General features: G+C 39.5%; 4 protein-coding genes across 6 annotated transcripts in view; 3 read left to right on the top strand and 1 right to left on the bottom strand.

Moving 5' to 3' along the window:
- The window catches only part of CLTC (clathrin heavy chain), a 60475-nt gene extending 54413 nt beyond the window's left edge, over positions 1 to 6062 (top strand). The window contains exons 31-32 of the mRNA XM_061176537.1: positions 2783 to 2858; positions 5022 to 6062. Coding sequence (XP_061032520.1) covers positions 2783 to 2858; positions 5022 to 5146 — 201 coding nt within the window. The 3' untranslated portion in view covers positions 5147 to 6062. The remainder of the gene's footprint in view (positions 1 to 2782; positions 2859 to 5021) is intronic.
- A 1595-nt stretch (positions 6063 to 7657) lies between these two features.
- Positions 7658 to 8612, top strand: LOC133079990 (PSME3-interacting protein). The gene has a single exon (XM_061175763.1). The coding sequence runs from the start codon at positions 7691 to 7693 to the stop codon at positions 8453 to 8455; it is 765 nt and encodes a 254-aa protein (XP_061031746.1). The 5' UTR covers positions 7658 to 7690; the 3' UTR covers positions 8456 to 8612.
- Positions 8613 to 11260: 2648 nt separating this feature from the next.
- On the bottom strand, positions 11261 to 21702 carry PTRH2 (peptidyl-tRNA hydrolase 2). The gene is made up of 2 exons (XM_061176108.1): positions 21604 to 21702; positions 11261 to 11921 (listed from the first exon to the last, which is right to left on the bottom strand). Exon 2 carries the CDS (start codon positions 11919 to 11921, stop codon positions 11382 to 11384), a length of 540 nt encoding a protein of 179 aa, XP_061032091.1. The 5' UTR covers positions 21604 to 21702; the 3' UTR covers positions 11261 to 11381.
- A 169-nt stretch (positions 21703 to 21871) lies between these two features.
- The window catches only part of VMP1 (vacuole membrane protein 1), a 125465-nt gene continuing 120821 nt past the window's right edge, over positions 21872 to 26515 (top strand). The window contains exon 1 of one of the 3 annotated variants that reach the window (XM_061175650.1): positions 21872 to 22005. The gene's annotated coding sequence lies outside the window, so the exon portion shown is untranslated. Of the gene's footprint in view, positions 22010 to 26515 lie in introns of all 3 variants that reach the window. The other 2 variants (XM_061175649.1, XM_061175648.1) reach the window with 2 other exon arrangements.

Below are 26515 nucleotides of genomic sequence, written 5' to 3'. Positions count from 1 at the left end.
ATCAAATTGTGGTGAGAAAAGGGTGGGAAGGTAAAGGACAGTTGAAACAATTTAAAAGAATTTGGAGGGGGGACAGTGCCTTGGAATTATGTTGAACCAAACTGGAGTCACCATTGGAACTTAGGGCAAACCTGAGTAAAATGCATTGTGTGTGAGGCCCTTCAGCAGCTAGTAAGCAAGGCAGTTAGAAAGCGTGTGTGTGAAAAATAGGTAATTGAACTGCAGTGTTATGCATTGTTTTAAATCAAGCATGTACAACAGTCATTGCAATTACATCATACTACTTTTGAAACTCTTAAAGCATTGCTGTGGGCTGTGTGTGTTTCTTGAGAGCCTGTATAGCAACAGTCATCTTCAGATCTCACTTCTTGCTTCAGTACTTTTGCCTTTTTTTCATGCACACATACACCAAAGTAACTGACTGCATGTTAACTTTTCCTCTGCAGCATATTGCAGTCTTTGTGGAAAAGCCTTTTACATTATAGTGAATTTTCAGTAGTACAGATGGAATTGAACTCAGTGACATGCTTACCTGTAATTTTTCTTTTTTAATCCAAGGATCAGAAACTTTTGTTACAGCTCTTAACAAAAGCTTGTGTTCATAAAAGCCTTCTCTGCTTTTCTTTTTTGAGCAGTCTAAATTGGGTCAGTGGAAACAATAATTGGATGTTGCTGTGCCAGAGGCTGTCCCATTAAATAGAAAAATCAAAAATTTTTTTGCTTAGCTCGATACTACTCCTTCACAGTTGTTACTTTTTGTTTCGTCCCTGTGCCCAACCTGCCTATGTCTTGTGCCTGGGCATTGTGACATTGCTAGCTCTTCTAAGTCTTTAATGTACTTCTGTAATAGGACTTCTGTCTTCAACATCTGACTCAGACATTAACTTTTAGACACGTGTTCACTTTAGATTCCTTTCCTTGAAAGTCTGGAAATGTATTATGCAGTGGTGGTTTTTTGTTGTTGTTTGGTTTTTCTTCTTAGAAGTTATTAACGTACACTCATCCATATTTTTTTTTTGTATAACCTCTTTAGCTATACTTATAGTTTTGTATAACTATTTAGGTTAACAAAACCCCATCTGACTGCCCTTGATGGCACAAACTGTGCTTTAAATTATAAAGCTGCAGTGATTTTTGTTTTAAGTTTGGGTGCCAAACAGTGGGTGTTTCTTATGGTACTTATACTGCATAGTAGTCTTTAATTTGATACTGGGGTAATTTGTAACACATGAGCACTTAGGTTATAAAATAGAAAAATGGTATACAAAAGCAAACTAACCCATCTTCCTAGGGTAGAAAAACCATATTTTATCTGAAGGTGTCTAGAGTCTACCTCAGCTTACTTTTCTCACATTTTGCTCCCTGACAAATTAGGATGGATTAGACCCACATTTATGGTATTTAATATGAAACAATTAAAATATGTATAAATTACTGTCCTAACCTTAATGGCCTATGTGAGGATTGAAACACTATTTTAAATAATTTCAAATAGAGACTAGGCGCTGCTTTAACCTTTTTGGGACCCAGTCTATAATAGCCTTTTCACTGAAGTCTGCATGTCTTTTTTTGTGAGTGATTTTTCACTATTGGCCTTTTTGAAGAACATGCAGTGAACATTCATAAAAAAGTTCTTTCCTGCACTCTGCCTCCCCATCTCAGCGCACTTAGGACTTTGAAAGCCACAATAATAGATAACATTGAGATTTGAAGTTTAGTTTTACTTCAAGTATAATGATAGACCAACTATAAGACTTTTAATTTTAAATACAGTCTAAGAGACAAATATAGTACAGTTTAAAAGGTAAATGGAAGTGGTACGGTGGAGATACCCTAATCCCAGTGTCGTAATGTCATTCTCCCCAGTCCTTCACAGAATTCCAGATTCAAATCATGTTAATCCTAGAAGGAACTCTATAGATTATCTCATTCAACTGACTCACTGTATAGACAAGGAAATTTGAGGGTCAGTGCAATGGTTTGCCAAGGTCACACAACTAGTTAGTGGAAGGATCTATGTATTCCAGCTCTTTTCTTCCACTAATATATTTGGGCTCCTCTACAGTATTATTTCTGTCTGATACTATCCAGTTTTACTTAGAGTGGCTAGCATATAGTAGCCATTTGCTTCTTTGGCTTAATTAAAAGCAAAAAATGTCTTCCTCAAAGAAGTTGGGGGAGAATCAGGCATTCCTAGTTCCTTCTTAGAAAATAGAGCATCAACACATGCAGCCTGTCTTTATATAAAAAGATTGAATATGGAGCCACTTGAATCTTAAACTTCAGTCCGCACGTCATCAATATTGACAGAAGCTGTGCACAGTTGGCAAAAGAGAGCTCATTCTGCACAAGTGCTTATCCAGTCACTAGACTCATTGCACTTTTTTGAATACCATTTCCTTTGGGGAGGGAAGTCCAGGTCATGAGTTCATTATCATTATCTTTGATAGGGTTTAAACTTCATTTGAGAAAGTGGTTCCTTCTCATTATCTCCCTCCCTCAGGCTGGCTGCATCCTAGCATGCCCAGTTTTAGCCTGGCGTGAGCTTTTATGGCATTTATAAATCCCTCCTTCCTGAGGGTTTATAATGATAGTGCTAAAAATCACCTTGACTGAAGTATGAACATTGCCATTGAATTTGAGGGGGCCTGAGAATGTTCTTTCTACTCTAGTCTGTTTTATTTTGACAAAATTTAACATACTAAGGCTTTTCCACTTTCTGCCATAAACTAGGTTTATAATACTTTTGAGGTGCTAATTACCATTACCTGTTTTTCTCCAGGTGGATAAATTAGATGCTTCAGAATCACTGAGAAAAGAAGAAGAACAAGCTACAGAGACTCAACCTATTGTTTATGGTAATCTCTTTCTCTCTTTAACCTCACAGAAATACAGTAGACAAACAGTTCATTCTGTGGGGATTCTATCTCAAAATAGAAATGTAGTAAGCTCTAAAGTACAAAAGGCTCACTGAGTTAAGGAATAAGTCTATTATTTTTTTCTGAAAACAGTCTTAAAGCGGGCATTGACATTATTCACTAAGATGATCTTTTTTTTTTTTTTTTTTTTGGTTTTCTTTTTTTTTTTTTTTCTGCTGCTTTACTCACTAAAATAATCTTAAATGCAAAGGTAATCTCAAAAAACAGTCAGTTGAGATCATAACCTAATTTACCTAATGCCTGGTCACTGATTGCTTATTCATGAATTACTGAGAAAGACGTGTTGGTGAGCTCAATTTTCAGAAGTACAAAAGGTGAGAGAACATGCCAAGGTCATCTTAAGTGTGCTTTACAGAAATAGTACATCTCTTTAAATTCTGACTAGGACAGAGAACTGGATAGCGTTTCCATTTGAGAACATTCCAGAGGGATAGGATCTTCAGACTCTCAGTGAATATTTAAGGCAATTTAATTTCTTCTTACATGTGCCTTTCTGAAATACGTCCCCTTTCCATTTCACTCATGGTGAACAGATTGATTTGAGCAATGAATTTGAAGGGTATAGTTTACAGCACTTTAACCAGGTGGTGTTGGGAGGAGGGTATAAAATATGGCTGCTGTATCTCAACCTGCTAAAGGAAATGATAGTATACAAATCTATTATGCCATTATCTCCTTTTTACTATAGATAAGGACTTTGGGAATTTAGAGGACAGGGTAGTGTTGATAAAGTTGGAGAACATAAAGTAGATTCTTAGAGATGGGAGCAAGATGTTTGACATACTTGATATAGGAAACAAAGTAGAAACAGAAACAGGGTGGGTGTAATAATTGGGGGGCATCTACTGAATTTGGCTTATCTTCAGGGTATTTAAATGCATAGTCCTTGTAGGCAGTTGAAAATGGGGTTGAGCCAAGGACAGCTGTGACAGTGCCACCTTCTCACCATTCCACCTGCCCAGCCGGCTAAGGAGAGGCATGATGTTGGAACTATTTTGGCACTTCTTTCAAGCTTCTCCTTCCCTCCCCCTCAATTGCCTTGAAGTCTCTGCTGTTTGTCAGAGATTTGCAGACTCATGGGGTTTTTCTTTGTTGTTCTTGTTTTCTCATCATTCCATTGTGATACTAAGAGACTAAGAAGCTTAATGTAAAAATAAAATGCTTGTGTTGTTAAAAAAAAAAAAAGAAAATGGGGTTGAAATTTCAAGGTAGACGTCAGTGTCAAGGTTAGAAGTGTTTTTTTAATAAACTGCTGGTTCCTAAAGAGTTCACTCACTGAAGACGGTTTTGGTTGTTATTTACAAAAAGGAGAGACACGAGGTCACTTGGAGAAATCTCGCCCTAGGTTTACGTTATAGTGGGAGATTAAGAGTAGTACCTCTTTTGCAGGGGGTGGGGAGAGGTGTTAGGTGTATTCTCCCTCTAAATAAGCCAGGTTCTCAACAGGTCGTTTCCTGTATGTGTCAATAACTATTTAAACTTCATGAGAGTGTTAACTTAGTATTCGAAAGAGGTTGTATCCTCTAATGTATTTCACACCTAATGCATATTTGAATATGTCTTGTCTTTGACTTTTTTTTTTTTTTAGTACTGGATGCTAGAAATGCATTTGGTTTTGTTACCATTTAGACATGTCTAAATCAGGAATTTAAATCTAACTTTAAAAGTTCAGTTGCGTTAAAAATATATCTGTTAAAAAATTGTTTTCCTGTGCTAATTATATTGTCACCAAATAAAATATGCAAACACCATGTGGTGATAGGCTTATTGCTAGATGTCTTGCCTAAGCATGTCGAGCATGCATGTGCTTATTGCTTTAAATGATGTATGAAGTAACATAATCACTGTTACAGTTCTGGCCCTCGGCCCTGCACGGTTTTCGTTGGCTGTTTAGGCAGGACCCTTCTCAGGGTGACTGTCATGGTGAAATTGAGAGTCAGAAGTGCCCCCACAAAATTCATTCAAAGTAGAATGAATTACGTTGCTAGAGTAGGGAGACTGGGGTGTGATCATCCTACGATGCTAACAGTTTCTCCCACCTCCTTGCCCCCACCCCCCGCTCCTTTTTGTTTTCTTCCGTAGGTCAGCCCCAGTTGATGCTGACAGCAGGACCCAGTGTTGCAGTCCCTCCCCAGGCACCTTTTGGTTATGGTTATACTGCACCACCCTATGGGCAGCCACAGCCTGGCTTTGGGTACAGCATGTGAGACGGAAAGCTGATCCTGTAGTCGCCTATTTTCGTACCGAAACATCGTCTCTACCCGCTTCTCAGTTTATAACGGGGGAAAACAGGCACATGTTCTTGTAACCTTTATTTCATGAAGGACTACTTTTTGTTTTTAACTGTAAACTTGGATCACCTATGTTAAAAGCTTATTTCACATTCCGCATCATTTTAGAATTTATTTTCAAAGGGGAATAGTTTCAGTGTTTTATTCACTTGGGCTTTCTTTCTTCCCCCTCATTCTTTGAAGAAGTGCTTAATATTCAATCTGTTGTGAAGAACCTGATTTGCACTCTGTAGTGTTTAAAGAAAAAAAAAAAACTCTAATATTGAATCTCTTAAATTTAGTGTATGTAAACAGCTTACAGTATGTATTGTCTAAATGCATTTAAATCTTTTATTCAAAGAAAAGCTAAAGCAGAAGTATTGGTATGTGACCATGCAAAACTGTCAATGCCAACAAAGACAACACTAATCAGCATATCCTACACTGGATTGCAGTGCTCTCCAAATTATTTGAAAAATGCATTACAGACAACTTGCCTGACTTTTAAATGAGCGTAAAAGGCCCTCTAACCTATGCAGGTTTCCTCATTACACATATAGAAAATGCTAGTGTGTTTTTGCTCACTTCATATGTAACAGGTGCCTTTATGTTGTGCTGTATCCTGTGCTTTTTTTGTGGGACCATTCCATTCAGGAACAAAGAGCACCATGATTCCAATCTGTGTGTATTTACTAACCCTTCCCTGAGGTTTGTGTATGTTGGATATTGTGGTGTTTTAGATCACTGAGTGTACAGAAGAAAGAATTCAAACAAAATATTGCTGTTCTTCAGTTTTGTTTGTGGAATTTGAAATTACTCAAATTTAAAATAAATTACTGGACTGTGGAAATAACATGTAGAATGGCAGTTTTACTTAAATATCTCTCAAACTTAAACCAAAAGAACCGAAGTTGATTTCTTTTAAACCAGTGTTTGAATTCAAGTTTTTTTGCTTATGGCTGAGAATGTTACTCTAAGTTCATTTCACTGTTAATTCTCAATAGTTAGAGAGCCCCCTACCTAGCTTTGTATTGCTCTATAACTCTAAGTCAAGCCATTGACCATAAACTCCACAGAATGGTTTTTTAAAACTTAGAACTCCTGCTTTTCCCCACCTTCACCTCCCCCCCAACCCCCCAATATTCCTATAGGAAATTATAGTATTAGTTGGAAAAATCCCTTTTCCTTTCTTGGTTTGTCATAGGGAAAACATCTTGCTGCTCAGGTCCTGGACGTCCTGTTGTTTCTCCTGGATCTCAGCCCCCTTTCTTCATCTTTGTCAAAATCAAGAGATTTTTCTCTTTTCCCTTCCCATTTAATAGAAACAAGTTAAAATACTTTAGTAAAGGTTTTCTTATAGCATACTTAAGAGTTTTTTGGGTTTTTTTTTTAAAGCCTTGTTTTAATCTGGTGCTATGTCTGTGATACTGAGTTGCCCCTTAAAACCATCCATAATGGGCTACAGTAGAAAGAGAAACTGATGCAGCGTATAACTTAGGTTCAAATTGAGAGCAAGCTGAACTTTTGAGCTTGTTCCTTCTCCTGTATGTTAACACTATGAGTAATTTTCAGGATTATTTGTAGGAGTATGTTTAAATTACAAAACACCTAGCTCAGTACTGGGCAGTAGTAAGTGTTGTACAATAAGAGACAGAATGAATTGGTAATAAACTGTAATTTAAGGGATCTTCCCTAACTTTCCTCTGAATAGGATGATGGTCGATGGTCTGGGAGAAGGAACTAAAAACAGAAAACCAAGAGTACTAAGAGTTCTTTACCACTCTCTAAAGGTAACTAAAACAGGAGGGAAGAAGGGGAAAGAGATTCATAGGAAACTTTTCAGGAGGTAAACATGCTTTCAAGTTATCTGCCTCCCTAGGAAGAACACTTCTTCCTCTTCCTCCCTAGTATCCAAATACAGACATTATACCCCAAAAAATGTGATAATTGTTGACAGTCATTTCAACAGACATTAGTACAATAGCAAGAGACTGATGATCTCCAAGTAGGGCTGCTTTAATTTTCCATAAATTGATTTAGTCATGCAGATATCCTCACTGTTGTGCAGGGGTCCCCAACCCCTGGGGACCTGTTAGGAATGGGGCCTCACAGCAGGAGGTGACCAGTGGGCGAGAGAGTGAAGCTTCACGTGTATTGACAGCCGCTCCCCATGGCTCGCATTACCGCCTGAACTCCACCTCCTGTCAGATCAGCAGCAGCATTAGAGTCTCATAGGAGCATGAACCCTACTGTGAACTGCGCATGCGAGGGATCTAGGTTGCGTGCTCCTTGTGAGAATCTAATGCCTGATGATCTGAGGTGGAGCTGAGGCGGTGATGCTAGTGCTGGGGAGCGGCTGCAAATACAGATTGTTGTTAGCAGAGAGGTTTGACTGCAGACTCTCATCAAAACCCTATCAGTGGGAGGAGCTCTGTTGTGGCGGTGAGGAAAAGGAATCTGAGAAGGACTGATTGTTCCATTATGGATGGAGGGGATGATGGTAACCTTGTTATCAAAAAGAGGTTTGTGTCTGAGGCAGAATTAGATGAACGGCGCAAAAGGAGGCAAGAAGAATGGGAGAAAGTTCGAAAACCTGAAGATCCAGAAGAATGCCCAGAGGAGGTTTATGACCCTCGGTCTCTATATGAAAGGCTACAGGAACAGAAAGATAGGAAGCAGCAGGAGTATGAAGAACAGTTCAAATTCAAGAACATGGTAAGAGGCTTAGACGAAGATGAGACCAACTTCCTTGATGAGGTTTCTCGGCAGCAGGAACTAATAGAAAAGCAGCGAAGAGAAGAAGAACTGAAAGAACTGAAGGAATACAGAAGTAATCTCAACAAGGTTGGAATTTCTCAAGACAACAAAAAGGAAGTGGAGAAGAAAGTGGCTGTGAAACCCACAGAAACCAAGACCAAGTTCTCCCAGGCAAAGCTGTTGGCAGGAGCTGTGAAGCATAAGAGCTCAGAGAGTGGCAACAGTTTGAAAAGACTGAAATCGGACCCTGACCCAGATGACAAGAATCAAGAAGCCCCGTCCTGCGTGTCTCTTGGAAGCACATCTCTGAGTGGTCCCTCCATCCACTGCCCCTCCGCTGCCGTCTGTATCGGCATCCTCCCAGGTTTGGGCGCCTACTCTGGGAGCAGCGACTCTGAGTCCAGCTCAGACAGCGAAGGCACCATCAATGCCACCGGCAAGATCGTCTCCTCCATCTTCCGAACCAACACCTTCCTCGAGGCCCCCTAGTTCCTCTGTTATTACCGCAGGGAGCTCCTCCCCAAGAGAAGACTGGACAGTTTATTCTGCCTGCAGGCATTGCCTCCCACAGAAAAGTCCTTTGCCTGCTCCCTGTGCACACCATGACGTTTTTAACCTCATCTAAAAATGTCCAGAATCCAAAAAAAAAAAAAAAAAACCCTATCAGTGAGTGGCAAGTGAAAACAAGCTCAGGGCTCCCAGTGATTCTGCATTATAGTGAGCTGTATTTCATTATAGATTACAATATAATAATAGAAATAAAGTGCACAATAAATGTAATGTACGTGAATCATCCCAAAACCACACCCTGCCCCCACCCCAGTCCGTTTAAAAATTGTCTTCCATGAAACCAGTCCCTCGTGCCAAAAAGGTTGGGGACCGCTGCTGTAGCGGTTCTCAAACTTTTTCTGAGGATCCTTTTTCTACTCAAATTACTGAAGATCCCAAAGAGCTCTAGTTTATGTGGGGTTTTATCTATTCCTACTTACTGTATTTTAGTAGTTAAAACAATTTTTTTTAACTATTAACCATTTAAATATGACTAATAAACTCATTGAATGTTAACATAAGCAATAATGAATTAACCATATTTCTCCAACCAAAAGTCAAGCAAGAAGAATGGCATTGTACTATTTTTTACAAGTCTCTTTAAAGTTTATTGTAACAGAAGACTCCTGGACTCTCATATCTACTTCTGCATTCAATCTGTTATGTTTTGAAGTATATGAAGAAAATCTGGCCTCATATAGATATTTAATAAGGAAAGGAAGGAGGATTTTAATAGCCTTTCCAGATACTTGTGGTTAGTTGAAATGTGGACTCTGAAATCATGAAGATGAACTTTTTGTAGTTGTATCTGCCAAACAAACACCCAGGTCTGGTTAACTAGATTTTGTCAGTTCTTGCAAGTAAAAATGTTTGATGACAAAAGCAGCTAGTTCAGCTCAGGACTCAGCCACAAGTGTTTTTCCTCAAGATGACAGTCACACTTCAGTGTGTACCAGAAGTGTTTGATGTTACATAAAATATAAAGACAGTCAAGGATCAAATTTAATAATTTTTTTACTGCTTCATCAAGGACATGAAGTGAAATTTTTTTTTTTTTTAAACTAAGTGTAGGGCAGTGAAAACTACAATGACTACTTGTACAGGTAGGTGCCTCTGCCTTGATTTGTGAAAGGTGCCAGCAGTATTACCCACCATTGCTTTTTTATCATCACTGCAAATGTCAAAACAGTGGAAAAGGAAAAGAATGTCTTAGTATTAGGAAAATTGTTTTGACCCCCTGCAAGTGTCTTAGAGACCCCAAGGGCTCTGCAGAGTATACTTTGTGAACCATAAGATTATGAACCCTATAAAATAAATATGAAAGTACAGGTGAGCTAGAAAACAAACATGATGTTTCCATAACTACCAGAATTTGTGTACTATTCATCCTAGTAGATATGCCATGATTTATTAAAATTACTTCTATCAGCCACGGCAGACCATCCTGTTGGGAATGCACTTTTGAACCTGGAACCGCCAGTCTCTGAGGCAAGCCTCAGAAATTACCGGAGCCAGAATCATACATTTAGGATTGGGTTCTCTTCAGCTCAGTTACATGCTGTTGCATCACTTTCGAATCCAGTATAAACATTCTATTTAGAAACAGTTGCTATTGCGGCATCCTTCACAGTTGCAATTTCTTCTGTGCTGTCAGATGCCAGTGTAAACTACAAAACTGACAAAATAGAACCTTTAAGACTGGGTGCAGTAGTCTTTAGTGTTCCGCCCAGACTCCACTGACCTTAGAGCTTGCAGTTGTGCTCTATTACTGCTTATCTTGACGTTAACTGCTAACTAATGCTAATTGCTGAAGTTAACCATGGAGAGCTGCAGTCACTTAACATGTGCCTGTTACCAAAATTCTCCCTGACATCATCATAGTTCTCAGGGATATACTGAATTTAGAAATCCTGTCAGGATCCCCCTAAAGAAGGCTTTCAAGAAAAATGGCTTTTTGCAAAAAAGAGATCAGGAAGCTATGTGGCTCTTGGGAGCTGGAACCTTCATATTCTGGGCAGCTGGTATAACATAGTAATTATTGGAATTATGTCATGCTAAGTGTATAATGATCAAAAGGGAAATAAGGTGCCCTTAAATAATTGTCCAGTTCCTTAAGTTCTAGGTAAAGAAATAGTGGGATGTTGGGATAAGCTACATTCACTTTACAATCACCATAAATTCTTACGTGGGCCCATTATCACCTTCAAGGTCCATACAAGTCACTTCGCAAGTTTCAATGCCTTCATTGTTAGGAAAGGTGGGGAACTAAAGAGATGAAGGACCACTGCTGAGAAACTTTAGCCAGTGTGGGTCAGGGAATGAACATGAAACACAGCACGGGTGGGTTATATCAGTGCTATAAAACCTCAGCTTTAAGACAAATCCACAAAGTTAGATTTTAAACCCATCATCTATTAATAAGATAGGCAGTCATCCAAAAATTGAAGGCAGGAGAAACAAACTACAGTTTGCACCTATGGTAGTACCCTTGACCCCTGATCCTCCAAGGGGGGGGAATAGAAGAGCTATTAACACACAAAGGGACCGAACCACACATAGGAAATGCTGTTTCCCACCTCGTAATCCAATTTTATTGTGACCTTTGCCTCTCATCTTAAATATTTCTTGTTTCAGCACCCATCTCTTGAACCACCAGGACTATTTATTAACCAAACGTTTTTTTTTTTTCTTCAGCCCAAGATAACTGTGTAACCAGGCCAAGTACATGATTGACAGAAGAACACAGGAATGGATTTTCATCTCAAGAATACATAAGTTGGGGGAAGAAATTCAGCTTTTATTGTTAGAATTTGACAGTTTCAAACCCTTGTGGTGGTGGGATGACCATCATCATACACTATTCCACCTAGTAAAGTTTTAGGTGACCAGTGACCTTGTCAATTAGGTCTACTGGTCCTGGCCCAATTCCTAGAACAGTTCGAGAGCCTGGTACAATCTGAGTACGTCCTGCATCTTGGATTAAACTTACAGTCAGTCCCAGCATTTTTGCATGGGTCAATAATTCAACTAGAGTTTCTTCATCAGGAGCTCTGACCACCACTTTGGGCTGGCCACAGTATTCCCACTGTTTGAGTAATTCAGGGTTTCTCCTTTGAATTTGCTTGTAGGCAGAAACAGCAGCATGAGAGCACTGGGCAGCCACTTTCCCTTTTCCCATCTTTAAGTCATTTCGAACCACAAGAATCATTTTGTACTCCCCACCCTCTCCTAAGATGCTTGCTTCTGTTCTGGTGTCAGTGTCTGTCTCGCTCACCGAGCTCTTGGGGATCATTCCAAAGCGTACTCGGAGTCCCCAGCCCAGGCACATGCCACAAGCAACTCCGGCAGCCAAGCTGAGTGCACCAGGATTAGTCAAATATTCCATAACCAAGGGTTTGGAGAGCATCTGAAAGGAAAACAAAGTTGTCACTATCTAGCAGTGGAAAGTTACAGGCTTATCAGATAAAACATCCTGACAGTATATAAGCAGCAGTATTTTAATTCATCCAGAAAAAAGGCAAAATATGTTTTGGATCTTAGGCATGTACTTTTTCTCCCCTGTGTACTAGAAAAGGTTCAAGAATACAGGTGAAGCAGTGTAGGTCATTTTGAATCTCAATGTGAGGAGTACATCTCTTTCTTGGATACACAACAAAGCTCCGTTCCTCAATTTTTGCTAAGTCTTGTGGAGAAAGGAAATGTTCTGTTTTACCAAGATGCCTAAAGGATCTAGAGAAACCAAGATTAACTCACTCTTTCTGGAATATAGTGAGTGCTTATTTACTTGTGTCTTTGTACTGCATTAGTTCTTAATGGGGATGGTACCAACCCCTCAGAGAAGTTCCTGGGTGTCACAACAACGGGCCTGGAGTGAGGTGCGCTGCTGACATTTACTAGACCTTGGCATGGAATGCTAAAAGCCTTATACGTGAAGATTTGTCCCACTGGACGTTACTGTAGATGAAAAACTATTAATGTCTGAGAGTAGAACCCAATTTCATTTTGCATCCGAACACAAAGTATTTTTTGCATAGTTTTGACACACTCAATTTACCAGTAGTATAACTATCAATCATATAAATCAAAGGAGGATGATCCTTTATCCTTATTATTTTAGAAATTCCTATTACCCCAGCAAAGCTGTTCATGGTATTTGAATCATCAATAAAGCACTTATATCAGTCTACATTTGAGGCTGTTGGATTCATGACGCTTCAGTGTATAGGCACAAACAGTCATCAGTTTCTTCTAGTGGAATAAATAGTATCTAAGCATTTATACATTGAAATACATGGGGCCATCATGTTTGTAGAACTTACAAGTGGTGCCCTTGGAATTGTACAGTGCATAATATGCGTGGCATAGATGGCAGTCCTGGAAATACATATTTTACCATAAAGTTCTTTTTTATTCTTTTTTGTTAAAATTAGAACATATTAATGTTTTTGAAATTATATGGTAGGCAAGGTATGCAATGTTATCAAATATTTTAAAATGAGGATAATATAGGGAATCTTAAAACTTTTTTGAGATGTAATTCACATACTATAAAATTCACCTTTTTAGTGTACAATTCAGTGTTTTTTAATGTATCTACAATGTTGTACAACCATCACCACTATCTAATTCCACAACATTTTCACTGCCCCGAAAAGAAACCCCTACACCCATTAGTAGTCCCTTCCCATCTCTCCCTCCCCCAGTCTCTGGTAACCACTAAATCTACTTTGTCTTTATGGATTTGCCTATTCTGGACATTCATATAAATCAAACTATACAATATGTGGCCTTTTGTTTCAGGCTTCTATCATCCAGCATAATATTTCCAAGGTTCATCCACACTGTGGCATGTATCAATACTTCATTCCTTTTTTACTGATGAATAATATTCCATTGTATGGGTGTACCACGTATTATTTACCTCTTCATCAGTTGATGGACATCTTGGTTGTTTCTACCTTTTGGCTATTATGAATAATGCTGCTATGAATACAAGTTTTTGTGTGGATATTTGTTTTCGTTTGTCTTGGCCTTATACCTAGAAGTCTAACTGCTGGGTCATACAGCAACTCTTTAACTTTGAGGACCTGCCAAACTATTATCTAAAATGGCTATACCATTTTACATTCGTTGCAAGTGACTTTATTTTAAAAAAACTGTGTGTTGGGCCTGGTAGGGTTGAGAGCCACTTCTCTAGTGCCTTATGACTCAAGTCTCTAATTCAGAAACAAAAAAACCAATGCCTTTGCAAACAGATCTTCATATAAGTCATGGCTATCTCCAGATCTCAAAGAAGGATTGGGAGGATTATGAGATAAACCAGGCTAACAGACCTTCAGTAATTGTTAGAGAATGATGGAGTACACTTAATATCTGAAGGAAAAGAAAATGACTATATATTCTTTTGTCTCCAAACTATAAAAATATAATTTAACACATTACACTGCTATACTATGTATCTTGCTTTTCTAAGTCAAACGTACAGTTAATAAAAAATTGAAACAACCCAATATCCCCACATTTGCAATCTCAAATTCAAACCCTGCCCTCCCCAGAACAAAACTAATTTCCCTGAAATTGCTACTTAATGTTATAAAACCTGTATCTCCACTTCCTTGGAGTCCATTAGAATCCTTTACTATTCAGTTACTTTCTGAAACACCTACCAAAAAAACTCTGCATTTTATAGTAGTTCCTGCATCTCCTTCTCCAGTTGGATCCTGTCTGGAGCTACCTTTTTTTTTTTTTTTTTAAATGGTTCAATTTCTCCATATCCTCACTAACACTTGTTATTTTCTTTCTTTCTTTCTTTTTTTAAATTTATTTATTTATTTTTGGCTGGGTTGGGTCTTCGTTGCTGCGCACGGGCTTCCTCTAGTTGCGCGAGCAGGGGGCTACTCTTCATTGTGGTGCATAGGTTTCTCATTGCGGTGGCTTCTCTATGTTGCAGAGCATGGGCTCTAGGTGCGCGGGCTTCAGAAGTCGTAGCACGCGGGCTCAGTAGTTGTGGCTCGTGGGCTCTAGAGCGCAGGCTCAGTAGCTGTGGTGCACGGGCTTAGGTGCTCCGCGGCGTGTGGGATCTTCCCGGACCAGGGCTCGAACCCGTGTCCCCTGCATTGGCAGGCGGATTCTTAACCACTGCGCCGCCAGGGAAGTCCCTGGAGCTGCCTTCTTAAATGGCCAACTTTTACAGATACAGAGGCAGGAATACCAGGACAATGTGGTGAGGAACATATTTCCAGAAGTTGATAGCACTCTGAGACAGTCTGTCCATTAGTTTTGGCAAAAAACTAATGTGGGGTAGTTGTGGGGCAGAAGCTAGTTTGAGGCGGGGTCAAGAAAGAGAAAGCGAAAGCAAGCAGAAAGAAAAAGCAACAGATACAAGTGGCTGTGAAGAAAAAGGAAAGGTTTTTTTTTCCCTCTTAGCATGGAAAGATGAGTATTTACAAATGTTGAGCATATTTAAATGTTAATGGATGGACCCAGAGAAAAGGAAGGTAGATGCTCAAGATAGGGAAAGAATAATTAATAATACAAAGCAGTAGGTGGGAGGCACCTAAGTCCCTGTGAAGAGATTTGGTCTTGGAAAGAAGGGACACCTTTCCCAATGTGACAGGTTTAGATGCAGGTAGGGCTGTGGATTTGGAAGCAGGAAATTGTTCCTTGGAGGGAGTTATTTTGTACAAGAGTCAAGCTGGAGTTGAGAAGAGGAAGACTGAAATAAAAGTTACAGCAAAACACAGCAGGATTGCAGAGAAACATTGAAAACATGGTTAGGATTAGTAATGATTTTATAACGGTACCATACCTACCAGTTATGATCTTCTCCAGCAGTACTTAGCAGCCTGAGTATAGGTAAAAATATAGAAGAGATGACTTCACACTTCACAGAGAAAATAGAAGCCAGAAGACTAAAACCACATAATCACTGCCTCCAAACATATAAACTAAATCTGCTGCACCTATATTCTTCCTTCATCCTCCCCATCTACGACACACAGTTGGATTTATCCAAGTGTGAATTCTACTAAGAGTAAGCACCAAGACACAAGGGCATAAGGGAATTCAGGGTGAGGGCCAAGAATGTTTGAAATGATAAGCCATGAAATCCACATTCTTAGAAAGTGATTTAAGGACAGGAAGGTGACAGAGGATATGCACATGCTATTAAGAAAAGGTATGATGGAAGTAAGCTGGAAAGGCAGATGGCTGTGCTTAGAGAGAGATGTCTGGGGTTTTGAGTTTGGAAATGGAACATTATAACGTGATGTGAAGTCCCGAGTGTAGCTACAGAAATAGGTTATCTGAATTATAGTCAGAAGTGTGTCATTAAGCTCATCTGCTTTCTTAATTATTTTATTTTTATGATATATTGCCTCCTTCCTCCCACAAATATTAACTGGTTCTGCTCTAGGATCTGGGGGAATACAGGAGCACACAAAGGAGAAAAAGTCCCTTCTGTCATGGAGCTTACGTTCTGGTAGTGGTTTAGAGATGACTCAGTCCTAATTTTGAATTTCTTTCATTTTATTTTAAGAAAAATTCATGTTGTCATAGCTCAAAGCTTCAATGGTATTTTGAATGTATTGTGTCATTTGATCCACATAACTTTAAGAAGTTAGCATTAATTCTATATATTGAAAATAAGGAAACTGAGGCAAAGAGAAGTTAAAAAAAACCCAAACGTTTGCTGACGTCCTATGTACCAGACACATACCTTGTTAGACTAGGAATATGGTGAACAATACAGGCCACTGCCAGTTGTTCACAGATGAGTGGAGGAGAAGACAAATAATTACATGGCTGGTAAATGTTATGAAAAGGCATTAGGGAGGACTTCCCTGGTGGTCCAATGGTTAAGAATCTGCCTTCCGGGACTTCCCTGGTGGTGCAGTGGTTAAGAATCTGCCTGCTAATGCAGGGGACATGGGTTCGATCCCTGGTCTGGGAAGATCCTACATGCCACGGAGCAACTAAACCCGTATGCCACAACTACTGAGCCTGTGCTCTAGAGCCCTTGAGCCACAACTACTGAGCCCACGCACCAAAACCACTGAAGCCCATGCACCACAACCACTGAAGCCCATGCACCTAGAGCCCGTGCTCCACAACAAGAGAAGCCACTGCAATGAGAAGCCCGCGCACCGCAACAGAGAGGAGCCCCTGCTCACCGCAACTAGAGAAAGCTGGCAGCCAAAAAAAAAAAAAAAAGAGTCTGCCTTCTAATGCAGGGGACACAGGTTTGATACCTGGTTGGGGAACTAAGATCCCACATGCCGCGGGGCAACTAAGCCTGCGTGCTGCAACTACTGAGCCCACGTACCGCAACTACAGAGCTTATGTGCTCTGGAGCCCACATGCTATAACTAGAGAGCCTGCAAGCTGCAACTACTGAGCCCGTGTGCCACAACTAGAGAACCCGTGCATAACAACTACAGAGAAGCCCGTGCGCCGGAACGAAGAACCTGCGCACTGCAACGAAGATCCCACGTGCTGCAACTAAGACCTGACACAGCCATAAATAAATAAATACATACATACATAAATATTTTTTTTTAAAAAGGTGTTGGGGAGTACATAAAGTGCTTTAGCTCAGTGTAGGAGGTCAGGGAAGGCCTCGTTGAAGAAATATTTAAAATGCAACAAAGGATCAGTAAGAAGATAGAAGGAGGGAAGATCATTTCAGGCAGAAAGAACACCAAGTGGGCAGGCCAGAGGAGAGAAATACAATATGTCAAATGACCTGAAAGCAGTCCAGACTGCTGGAAGATGGAGAGAAAGAGCTGCAGAGAACAAAGTGAGAAAGAAGGGCAGATCACAGAAGGCCTTGTAAGCCATGTTAGATGGTTTGGAATTTACCCTAAGGACAATGAGAAGCTGCTGCAGGGAAATAAATGATTTTTGTTTTCTAAAAGATCACCTGGGACTTCAGTATAAAGAATGAATTAGAAGCTGGTAAGAATAGATACAGGGGATTGATCAGGAGGCTGCTATAATGTAATAATAGTAACAGTTAATAACTGCTAAATTAGGTTTTATATTAGGTATATATTAGGTATTGACACTCTACATGAATTGTCTCCTTCAATGTTCCCAACAGTCCTTTAAGGTAAATACAGAATTATTATGCGCATTTTATCAGATGTGAAAATTGGGGTACAGAGAATATTAAGTAGCTCACCCAAGTTCACAAAGCTAGTAAATGGTAGCCTGACTCCAGAACCTGTGTTCTTAACACTACTCTGTTGCCTTTCCCAGTAGTCTAGATGAGATGACAGTCACTCAGAGAAGAGTAGTGACAATGGGAAAGGAAAGAAGTGGCTGAGGCACACCTGTATGATTTGGTGACTCACTGGAAGTCTGATGATAAAAGAAAGGGAGAAGTTTAGAATGACACCTAGATTTGAACAAATGGAGATTGGAAGTATACTATTTACTGATGAAGGGATTCTGGTGAAAGAGAAGGTTTGAAAGTAAAAGATACTAAAATCAGTTTTAGATATATTACGTCTGGTTTGACCAAAAGACATCCTGGTTGAGATGTCCAGGAAAAAAAAAAAAAAAAAGATATATCATTTAAGAGGTCAGAAGATAAGCTTAGGCTAGAAATACATATTTAAAAGAAATTAACATATAACTGAGGTTACTGAAGTGATGAAAGTGGGTAAGGCCACTGGGTCAAGTATATCGAGGGAAGAAATGGCTAAACAGAACACTGAGGAAACAAGCATTTAGGGATAAAAGGAGAATGACAAGGAATGACCAGAGGGTCATAAACGGTTAAGTCATCAGCACCTAGTTTCAGTCCTCTTTCACTGGTGTGCCTAAAATGGTGACAGGGCTGCACTGACATGGTACTTTAAGGCTCTAGATGCCTTTGCAGCCACAAAAAAAGAAAATAAAATTTAATTCTTATTAGAACCCACATTATCTCATAATGCATCTATCATTTAGTTACTACATGATGCTTATATATCAGCAGGACTTCTCTCTGATAATCTAACAGCCAGACTACAAATAGAACAAATATTCAATTATATATATATAAAAAATATATATATATATATATAAATATATATACACACACACACACACACTTCTATGTCAAGAATTAGAAGGATTCTCTGCACCAATTTCTAGGTTGCAAAATAACCAAATATCCCACATACCAGACTCAGGTAATATCTGGAGAAAGGAACTACACATAGAGTATTTGTTGAATATACTCATCTAAAAGGTCATGATGGAAAGTTTCTCATTTTCTCAGCTTTATTTAAAAACAGACACACCAGTAAGAGTCATCATAAACAGAAAGCAGAAAAAGTTCCAGAAATACCAAGCTTGTTTATCACTTCTGTCCCATATCTTATGAGGTCTCTAATTCTAAAATGTTGAAATTAATACTAGCATCTCTATTCTTTAGGATGTTCTAATCTCCTATCAGCCTGATCAGATCAACATCTAACTCCTGTAAAAAGTGTTTCAGCCTGTCCCCTTTTCTGCATATCTATTATAAACATATATCAATAAACCCAGTGCTTGAGACTAAGGTAAAAATAACTATCTTAGTCTCATAGACAATCCCAGGCAATGATGGCACTGCCAAACGAACACGTCCTATAAAAACCCTCCTCTTGGTGCCTTCTGATTTCTCAGCCAGATTAAACCTCTTTCACCAATGCTCGTGATTCCATTACCTTCTGAAGCATGCTATCCCCATTTATCCTGTTCCACTGGCTATTGCCCCTTGGCCTTTTCCAACCTAAAAATCCTTTCTCTTTGACCCTTAAACCACTGCCTCACTTTTCCTCTTCCCTTCATCTCTAAACTTCTTCAGTTACCTGTCTCCCTTCCCCACTCGACTGAAACTGCTAAGGAATCAGACACTAGCTAATTGCCAAATGCAGTTGCCTCTTTTTAGGCCTCATCTTGAGTTTTCTGCACCATTCACTGATAACTTTTCTTTAAGCTTTCTTCCCTTGAACTCTTTAACCCAAAGTTCACCCTATTATCATCCTATCTTTCTGATACCTTTTTTCCAGTCTCTTTTTCTGGCTGTATGTCCTCTGTTGGCCCCTGATGTATGTATTACCCAAGCTTACACATTTGGCCCTCTTTTCAGTCTGTACCTGCGTTGTCCTATACAGCAACCATTAGCCAAACGTAATCATTTAAACTTAAAACTAAAAGAAAATTCAGTTCTTCAGTTACATTTAATCATATTTCAAGTGCTCAATAGCTCAACAACTTAAAAGTGGCTAGGTGCCACACTGTGAGTTAGCGAGATACGGAACATTTCCATGACTGCAGAAAGTTCTATTGGACGGTGCTGGTTTATATACTCTCTTTCCATTCAATCAATCAATCAATCAATATTTACGGAGGGCCTATTGTGCACAGTTCTGGACCCTGGAGAAGCGCACTGAACAATCTAGTAGGAGGAGATAGACAATAAATAGTTTGTGAGATGAAGAATCTCACTCATTCCTGAATCAACAAATGCTGAGGATTCCTAGAGCGTCTCCTGGGCGCCACACTTGAACTTCCAGCTTCTGCTAGATTTCACCACTTAGATGTCTATGAAGTGGTCTAAACTGTGTCCTACACTGAACTCAGTATCTTCCCTTCCCTCTCAAACTTCCTGTAATCTTTCCATATTTGGTTCACTTGTGCCCTAGTTCATCCTAGTCCATCTGCCATTATAATTAATTGTACTTCTAAAGCACAAATCTGATCCTGTAATTTCTCTGCTCGAAAATCACTGGATAAAAGCCTAAGGAATAAGGAAACAAAGTCCCCCTAAAACTGAGTCCCTTACCGAGTTTATGATTAATCTCTCTATCCAAAACTTTATCCCCTTTCTTGTCCGCTGTGACCTCAACCCTGCACTAACTGAATACTAACCAACCAGAGTTGATGACTGAAATTGTTGTCGTCAATAACACTGTCAATACACTAAAACTGCTGTTGTAGATATCATCTACCACTCAGGTTGTTTCTCCAGGGCAAGATGAGCTAACAGACCTCGAGCCATAGACCACCTGGCCAGAGAATCATAAACCAGAGACATCCTGACTCCTGAAACTACAAATAAGGAAAGTCACAGAAATGTTACAAGATGATTAATTCCAGCCTCTTTGTTCTTCCCCTTTAAAAAAAACCCTAACTCAAACACCAAGTTGGAGTGGATTTGAGGCTTGTCTCCCACTCCCTTGCTTGGGGCCCTGCAATAAAGACTGTGCTTTCTTTCACCACAACCCGGTGTCACTACCCTTTGGGTACCCGTTTGCTACCCGTTGGGTGAGTGGACCCAAGTTCGGTAGGGTAACAATAAAACATAAATCCCTTCGCAGGAATTCAAAGAACTACACAATTTGGTTTCAACCTACTTTATCCTCCTCTCCTGCTACACAGTGTACTATTCAGCCACACCAAATGACTAGGTATTTTCAAGCAGCAATCTCTCCCTGAAATAATTTTCTCCACTTAAACACACAAAAAATCCTCTTCACCCATGAAGGTGTAGTTCAAATCAAACCTGTCTCTTAAGTCTTTACCACCCCCCAGTCAGTCTTAATTATTTACTTTCCAGAGCCGCTGTAACAATAACACATAACCACTGTAGAGCATAATTCTCAACGTCTAGTACAGTGCCTGGGATTGTTAAAGAATTAAATACTCCTTTAGACATTATGTCTGTGTGACACAGGGAGGCAGTTTTTCCATCATATTCTTAGAGGCCTTTTCTTTCCTCGTAGGACTCAACAACTTGCTACGCTGTGGGTACTCAATAAATACTCAGCAGAGTGTGTGAGGCCTGCTCGGTATTTTCTCACATTCGGAGCGAATCCATCAATGCTGCCTCAATGGAGGCGTTGCCTGGGAACTAGAAATTCTGGGTCCTTCCCCTCCCCAGCAGCTTGGTCCTTTCTTCCAAAAGACGACTGGCCGAACCGGAACGGTGGCTCCGGCGGCCACTGGGAGGAAGACAGTTTACGAAGGAGAAGATGAAAGTGTGAGGGGGTGGTTATAGAATTATATGGTAAGAAACATTCCAATTGGAGACAGAATGAAGAATATCCCCCTACCTGTGAGAGGATGACCTGCCTACAGGACCTCTCCTCCGCCTCACTCGCGGCTTTGCGTTCTTCACTTCTGGGTAGCGAACACGCTTCCCTCGCGCGAGTTACCCCTTCCGGGGTTCCTTGACAACAAGTTCCGGATCAAGAACCGCGAAGAGAACAGTCATTCTTCCTCTCGCCCCGCCCACAAGTCCCTAACCCAGACTCGAACTGAAATCCCGCGAGTATCAGCTGAGGTGGCCGAAAGGAGGGGGGAACGTTTTTCTTCTGGAGGCGGTCTCCCGGAGGGGAAACGGACCGGAAGTGACGTATGCTAGTTCCGGTTGGCCGGAGCCCTGCGGCGGGTGAGAGAGTCAGTCGCGAGCCGCTTCCAGGATCCGAGATCCGGAGAAGCCGGAGTCAGAGCGGGTAGGTAAGCGAGAGCGGGGAATTGGGGACGGACGCCTGAGGCTGTCCTCAGAGCTTGGCTTCTTCTGCACTTAGACGGTGCAGATCTAGGGCACCGTGATTTCGACTTAAAGCAGTGCTTTAGAGCGCTGCTGACTCTGTCTCAGTCTGGCAGAAGATTATTTGGGACACCTCCCCGTGGTTGGCCAGCCGTACTGGACTCCCAACCATTCCCTCTCATCGCGGCGAACTTGGAAGCCGTTCTGAGCTTCTGTAGAGTACCCATCTCCTCTTCCTCTCCGGGTGTCTAGGACCTTAGAGTAAACGAGGAAGGTCTTCCCTGCTGATGACCAAGCTGTTTCTCAGCATTTGTCAGTTGGTTTCTTGCCCTCCGCCCCCCGCCAACCAGTAGCACATGATTCTATTTTGTATCCATTTCTAAACAAAATTCAGACGTGCAAGTGCCTTCTAAAGCGTTGGTGGCCAAGGGAATGGGGCCTTCCCTCCGTACATCTCTTGCAGAGGACCTTCACGTTATTTCCCACTACTTTCATGAAGAATAGCGTTCTATGCCTTTTCCAAATCCCTGACCCCCTGTATTTCTTTACAGTGGAGGTATTTGCAATAAAACATGTAGGTTAGTTTAACCTCTAAACTTTCAGTAAGCCATATGTGACCCTGTGTCACGATGCTTAAGATTATTTGTGACCTCCAGTAAGTTTTGCACTGTTGTCTTTTGTTTTCCTGCAAATTCATGCAAAACTCTCATATAGGCTCTGGCACTGTTTACCTGTCTCGACAACATAGCTCCTTTTCCTAACTTTAATGTCTTTCAGTTCTTCTTTGGAGCTTGTCAGAAATTCTGTAGACGGATTGCACTGATGCTTTGGAGAAGTTCGTACAAGTATTTCTAATGTTGTAATGATAGAGAATTTAATGTTCTGCTACTACCTATTAATTGTATTATCATCAGCCCTGATTTTAGTTGTGTATTCTTAGCATAAATGATGATAATAAGAAACTATTATTTACTAGGCAACATTTTATGCATTACAGATTATTTTTTTATTGATCTTTGGAAGAGGTGGTGGTACCCAGACAAATGTGGCCAATTTGTGTAGGTGTGAAATGACTCTACAGTAGAAATCTTTTATATTTTACTTATTTGCCTATATTATTTTAAAACACTGGAGCATTTTTTTTCCCTTTGAGGAATATATCCTACTTGATTAATATAGTTTAATTCCTTGATTCACAGTCCAGAATAACCAAGTTTCTGACATACTTCAGTAAATGATTTAATACCTTTTAGCAATTTAATGCTTTATAGCTAGTTTAATCAATTTGTTGTTTATTTACATATTGTTCTTATTTTTGAGTTAGAAAATTTTTTCACACTTGTCTTTGAAACGAGGCAACAAGATTTTTGAGATGTGGAATTATATAAATTAGATGTTATTATTTTTAACAGCTGGTAAATTTGCTTTTTTACTTTATAACTGCCACACCTGGTCTTATATTCTTTTTATTCAGTCCAGTTATCCAGGGATTGATTATCCAAATTTTCTCACTTTCCAACTTCTTTCTGCCTTTGACTTGAATTACCACTTTTTAGGATTGCAAACATCATTAAACTTTAAATCAGAAGACCTAGATTGGAATCTGGGCTCCAACACTTATTGAGCATAGGCTGGCAAGTTTCCTAACTTTCTGAGCTGATCTGAATTGTGTTGATTAAAGTACTGCTAACTTCATAGGATTGTCACAGTGATGAAGGGAGATAGTAAATGTGAAATCACTATGTAAATGAAAATATGGTGATATTGTCATTTTACTCTGAAAGCAGAAAATATATCAGTGCAGAATACTGTTACTTTGCATCATTTCAAAATTTGATGTTTTATATTAAGTGCGTTATTTATCTGAAATTTGTCACACACTTTTCTGAGATGATCTTTGCCCTCCTTTTGAACGCAATAAAAGCTAATCAGGAATAGTTTGAAACTGTAATCCACTGTATTAGTCACCTTGGTGTATAAGTAAGTGACTTCAGAATGAGTTTAGTTTTGCATTTGGGAGTTTAAATTTGATCTTTTTTGGCCATCAGGTATTGTCACTTAAGAATTTCCAAGTGCAGAGGAAGTTGAACTTTTGGGTGCTTACATATAGTTAACTAAAGCCTTACTTACTTATATTATTTCACTGAAACCTATTGAAAGCAATATTTAGAATTAGAAGCAACCTCTGTGAACACAGAGTTAGATTCTTCTCATTTAACAGAGGAGAAAATTAGGGCCCAGAAACAATCAGTAATTGGCTTGCCTGAGGTCATATGGCTTAGGTAGTGCCAGAGCCTGTACTGGAAATGAGGTCCCAAGTGTTCTTTCTTTCTGCTAAGGTTGTCTCCAGGCATCTTTATTTGGTTTCACAGTATTTCCTGGTTTGCATGAAAATGGTTTTCTTATGTATTAAAGGGATCTATATGTGTATGTACTTTTTTTTCCCTTTTTACCTTATTTTCAGTCTTGTAAATTATAGGAAAACAAAAACTATTTTGCCAAAAACTTGGCAAAATTTGTGGTGGAATGGAATAAGGATAGAAAAAAGTTAGTTCTATTCTTCAGAATAGTTATTCTGAGTTCATGCTTCATTACTATCGGGTATCAAGGTGTCTTCTTTCTGGCAAGTGGAAAAGACAGAGGATCTTTGTAACACGTCTCTACTGAGTCAGTGTCGTTGCTAACGAGTAGGAGGAAACTATAATTATTTCTTTGCTCCTGATAAAAAATTTTCCCAAGCTATTTGTAATTTTAATATAATTATTTCATTCTGGGTAAATAGCCACTGTAGAAGAGTTTATTTTTTGTCTTGTTGAGAATCCTTTTGCTTCCATTGATTTCACAAAACTTGTTTAGTCTCTGACTAAAATTTAAAGAGTTTGTCAGTATTCCAGAAATAAAAAATCTTTTCAGTAGGTCACCGTGGTGTTTTCTCTTGTTCTAGAGGTTCATTAATAAAACCTTGGTCTTTATAGATTTTCCTGGAAGGACTACGTAGATAGTGTTAAGAGCCTAGGCTATGAATTTAGATTGCCTTAGTTCAAATTCCAGGTCTACTACTGTGCAAACCTTGGGCTAGTCTAGTTACTTAACCTCTTATTATCTCAGTTTGCTCCTAGATATTGAAGTTAGTACACACCTTTATTGTTAGGGTTAAGTGAATAGATTTAAGTAAAGCATTTAGAACAGTGCCTGGCATATAGTTAACCATGATTGTTATGTCATCATTATCATGTGGCCTACTGAGCAGTTGCTAAGAACTTTTTCAAGCCCTCTTTCGAAAGCATATCTTTGTGTTCCTGCTTACTCGATTTTTGTTTGCTCATTATTAATGAAGTTTCAGTAAATATATATATGGATATATTCACATTTCATGAATGTTTTACAACACATGCGGGATTCTTAACCAAATGAGTCGTTCTTGTAGGCCATTATCTCAACCTTTTTGTGTTATTAACAGTTTACATTATATGTGTAAGCCACAACACAGAATTTGAGAATTGAAATTTGGGGGTTTGATATTTAACAATGGCTTCTAGCACTTACTTTCTTTGCATGAGAAGATTATTTTGCCTTGATATCTATTGTCATATTTATCTGTTCATTCATCCAATCAGTGAACAAACATCTTGTGTCTTAAGCCTTTTACCAGGTTCTGGGAAAAACAGTGGGAAACAAAAACTAATAGATATTTTAGTTAGGAGCCTGACAGAGAGAAAAAAAATAATACAAAAATGAAAGAATAAGCACAGTGTAATAAATGTTATGAAGGAAACAGTCAGGGGTCTGAGAGAGAGTTAATGCGGATATGTGCTTGTTTAAGACTCTAGTATCGCACACCTAGAATATAGTGACATGAGATGAGATAGGAAACATTCATGGTCCAAGTTATGTAGAGCTTTGCAGGCCATGGAAATGAGTTTGGATTTGATTTTGAGTGTAATTAGGAAGTCATTCTACAGTTTCAAGTAGGAGAGTAGTATGATTTATAAGTAGTTTACTCTTGCTCATGTGTGAAGGATGAATTGAAGGGGACAAGAATAGAAATGGAGAGAGAAGTTAGGAGTCCATTGAGTAGTCCAAGCGAGAGATGAAAATGGCCTGGACCAGAGTGGTGGCAAAAAAATGGAGAGCAGTGGGTGGATACTACATATATCTGGAATAGGATTGGTCCTGGATTAGATGTGAGGTGTAAGGAATTGAGAAGAGTCAAGGATGGCTGTGCCTCTGGATTCAGTAACTTGGTGGATGGTTGTGCCAAGTAGTGGGAGAGGGAAGGTTTGGGGAGGACCCGGTTTGTTACAGGAAGAGGGCTGGGGAGGGAGAAAAAAGCACGTGTTAAATTTGAGGTGCCTAGGAATCATCTAAATGCTGCTATTAGGTATTCCAATCTAGAGGTCAGGATGAAAAATACAAGTTCAAGCTAGTATTTTAAACCGTGCAGCTAGATAAGTCACTTGGGGGAAACAGGG

Source organism: Eubalaena glacialis, chromosome 19 (assembly GCF_028564815.1).
Source record: "Eubalaena glacialis isolate mEubGla1 chromosome 19, mEubGla1.1.hap2.+ XY, whole genome shotgun sequence".
Classification (NCBI taxonomy): Eukaryota; Metazoa; Chordata; class Mammalia; order Artiodactyla; family Balaenidae; genus Eubalaena; species Eubalaena glacialis.
This window is presented reverse-complemented; position numbering and strand designations above follow the sequence as displayed.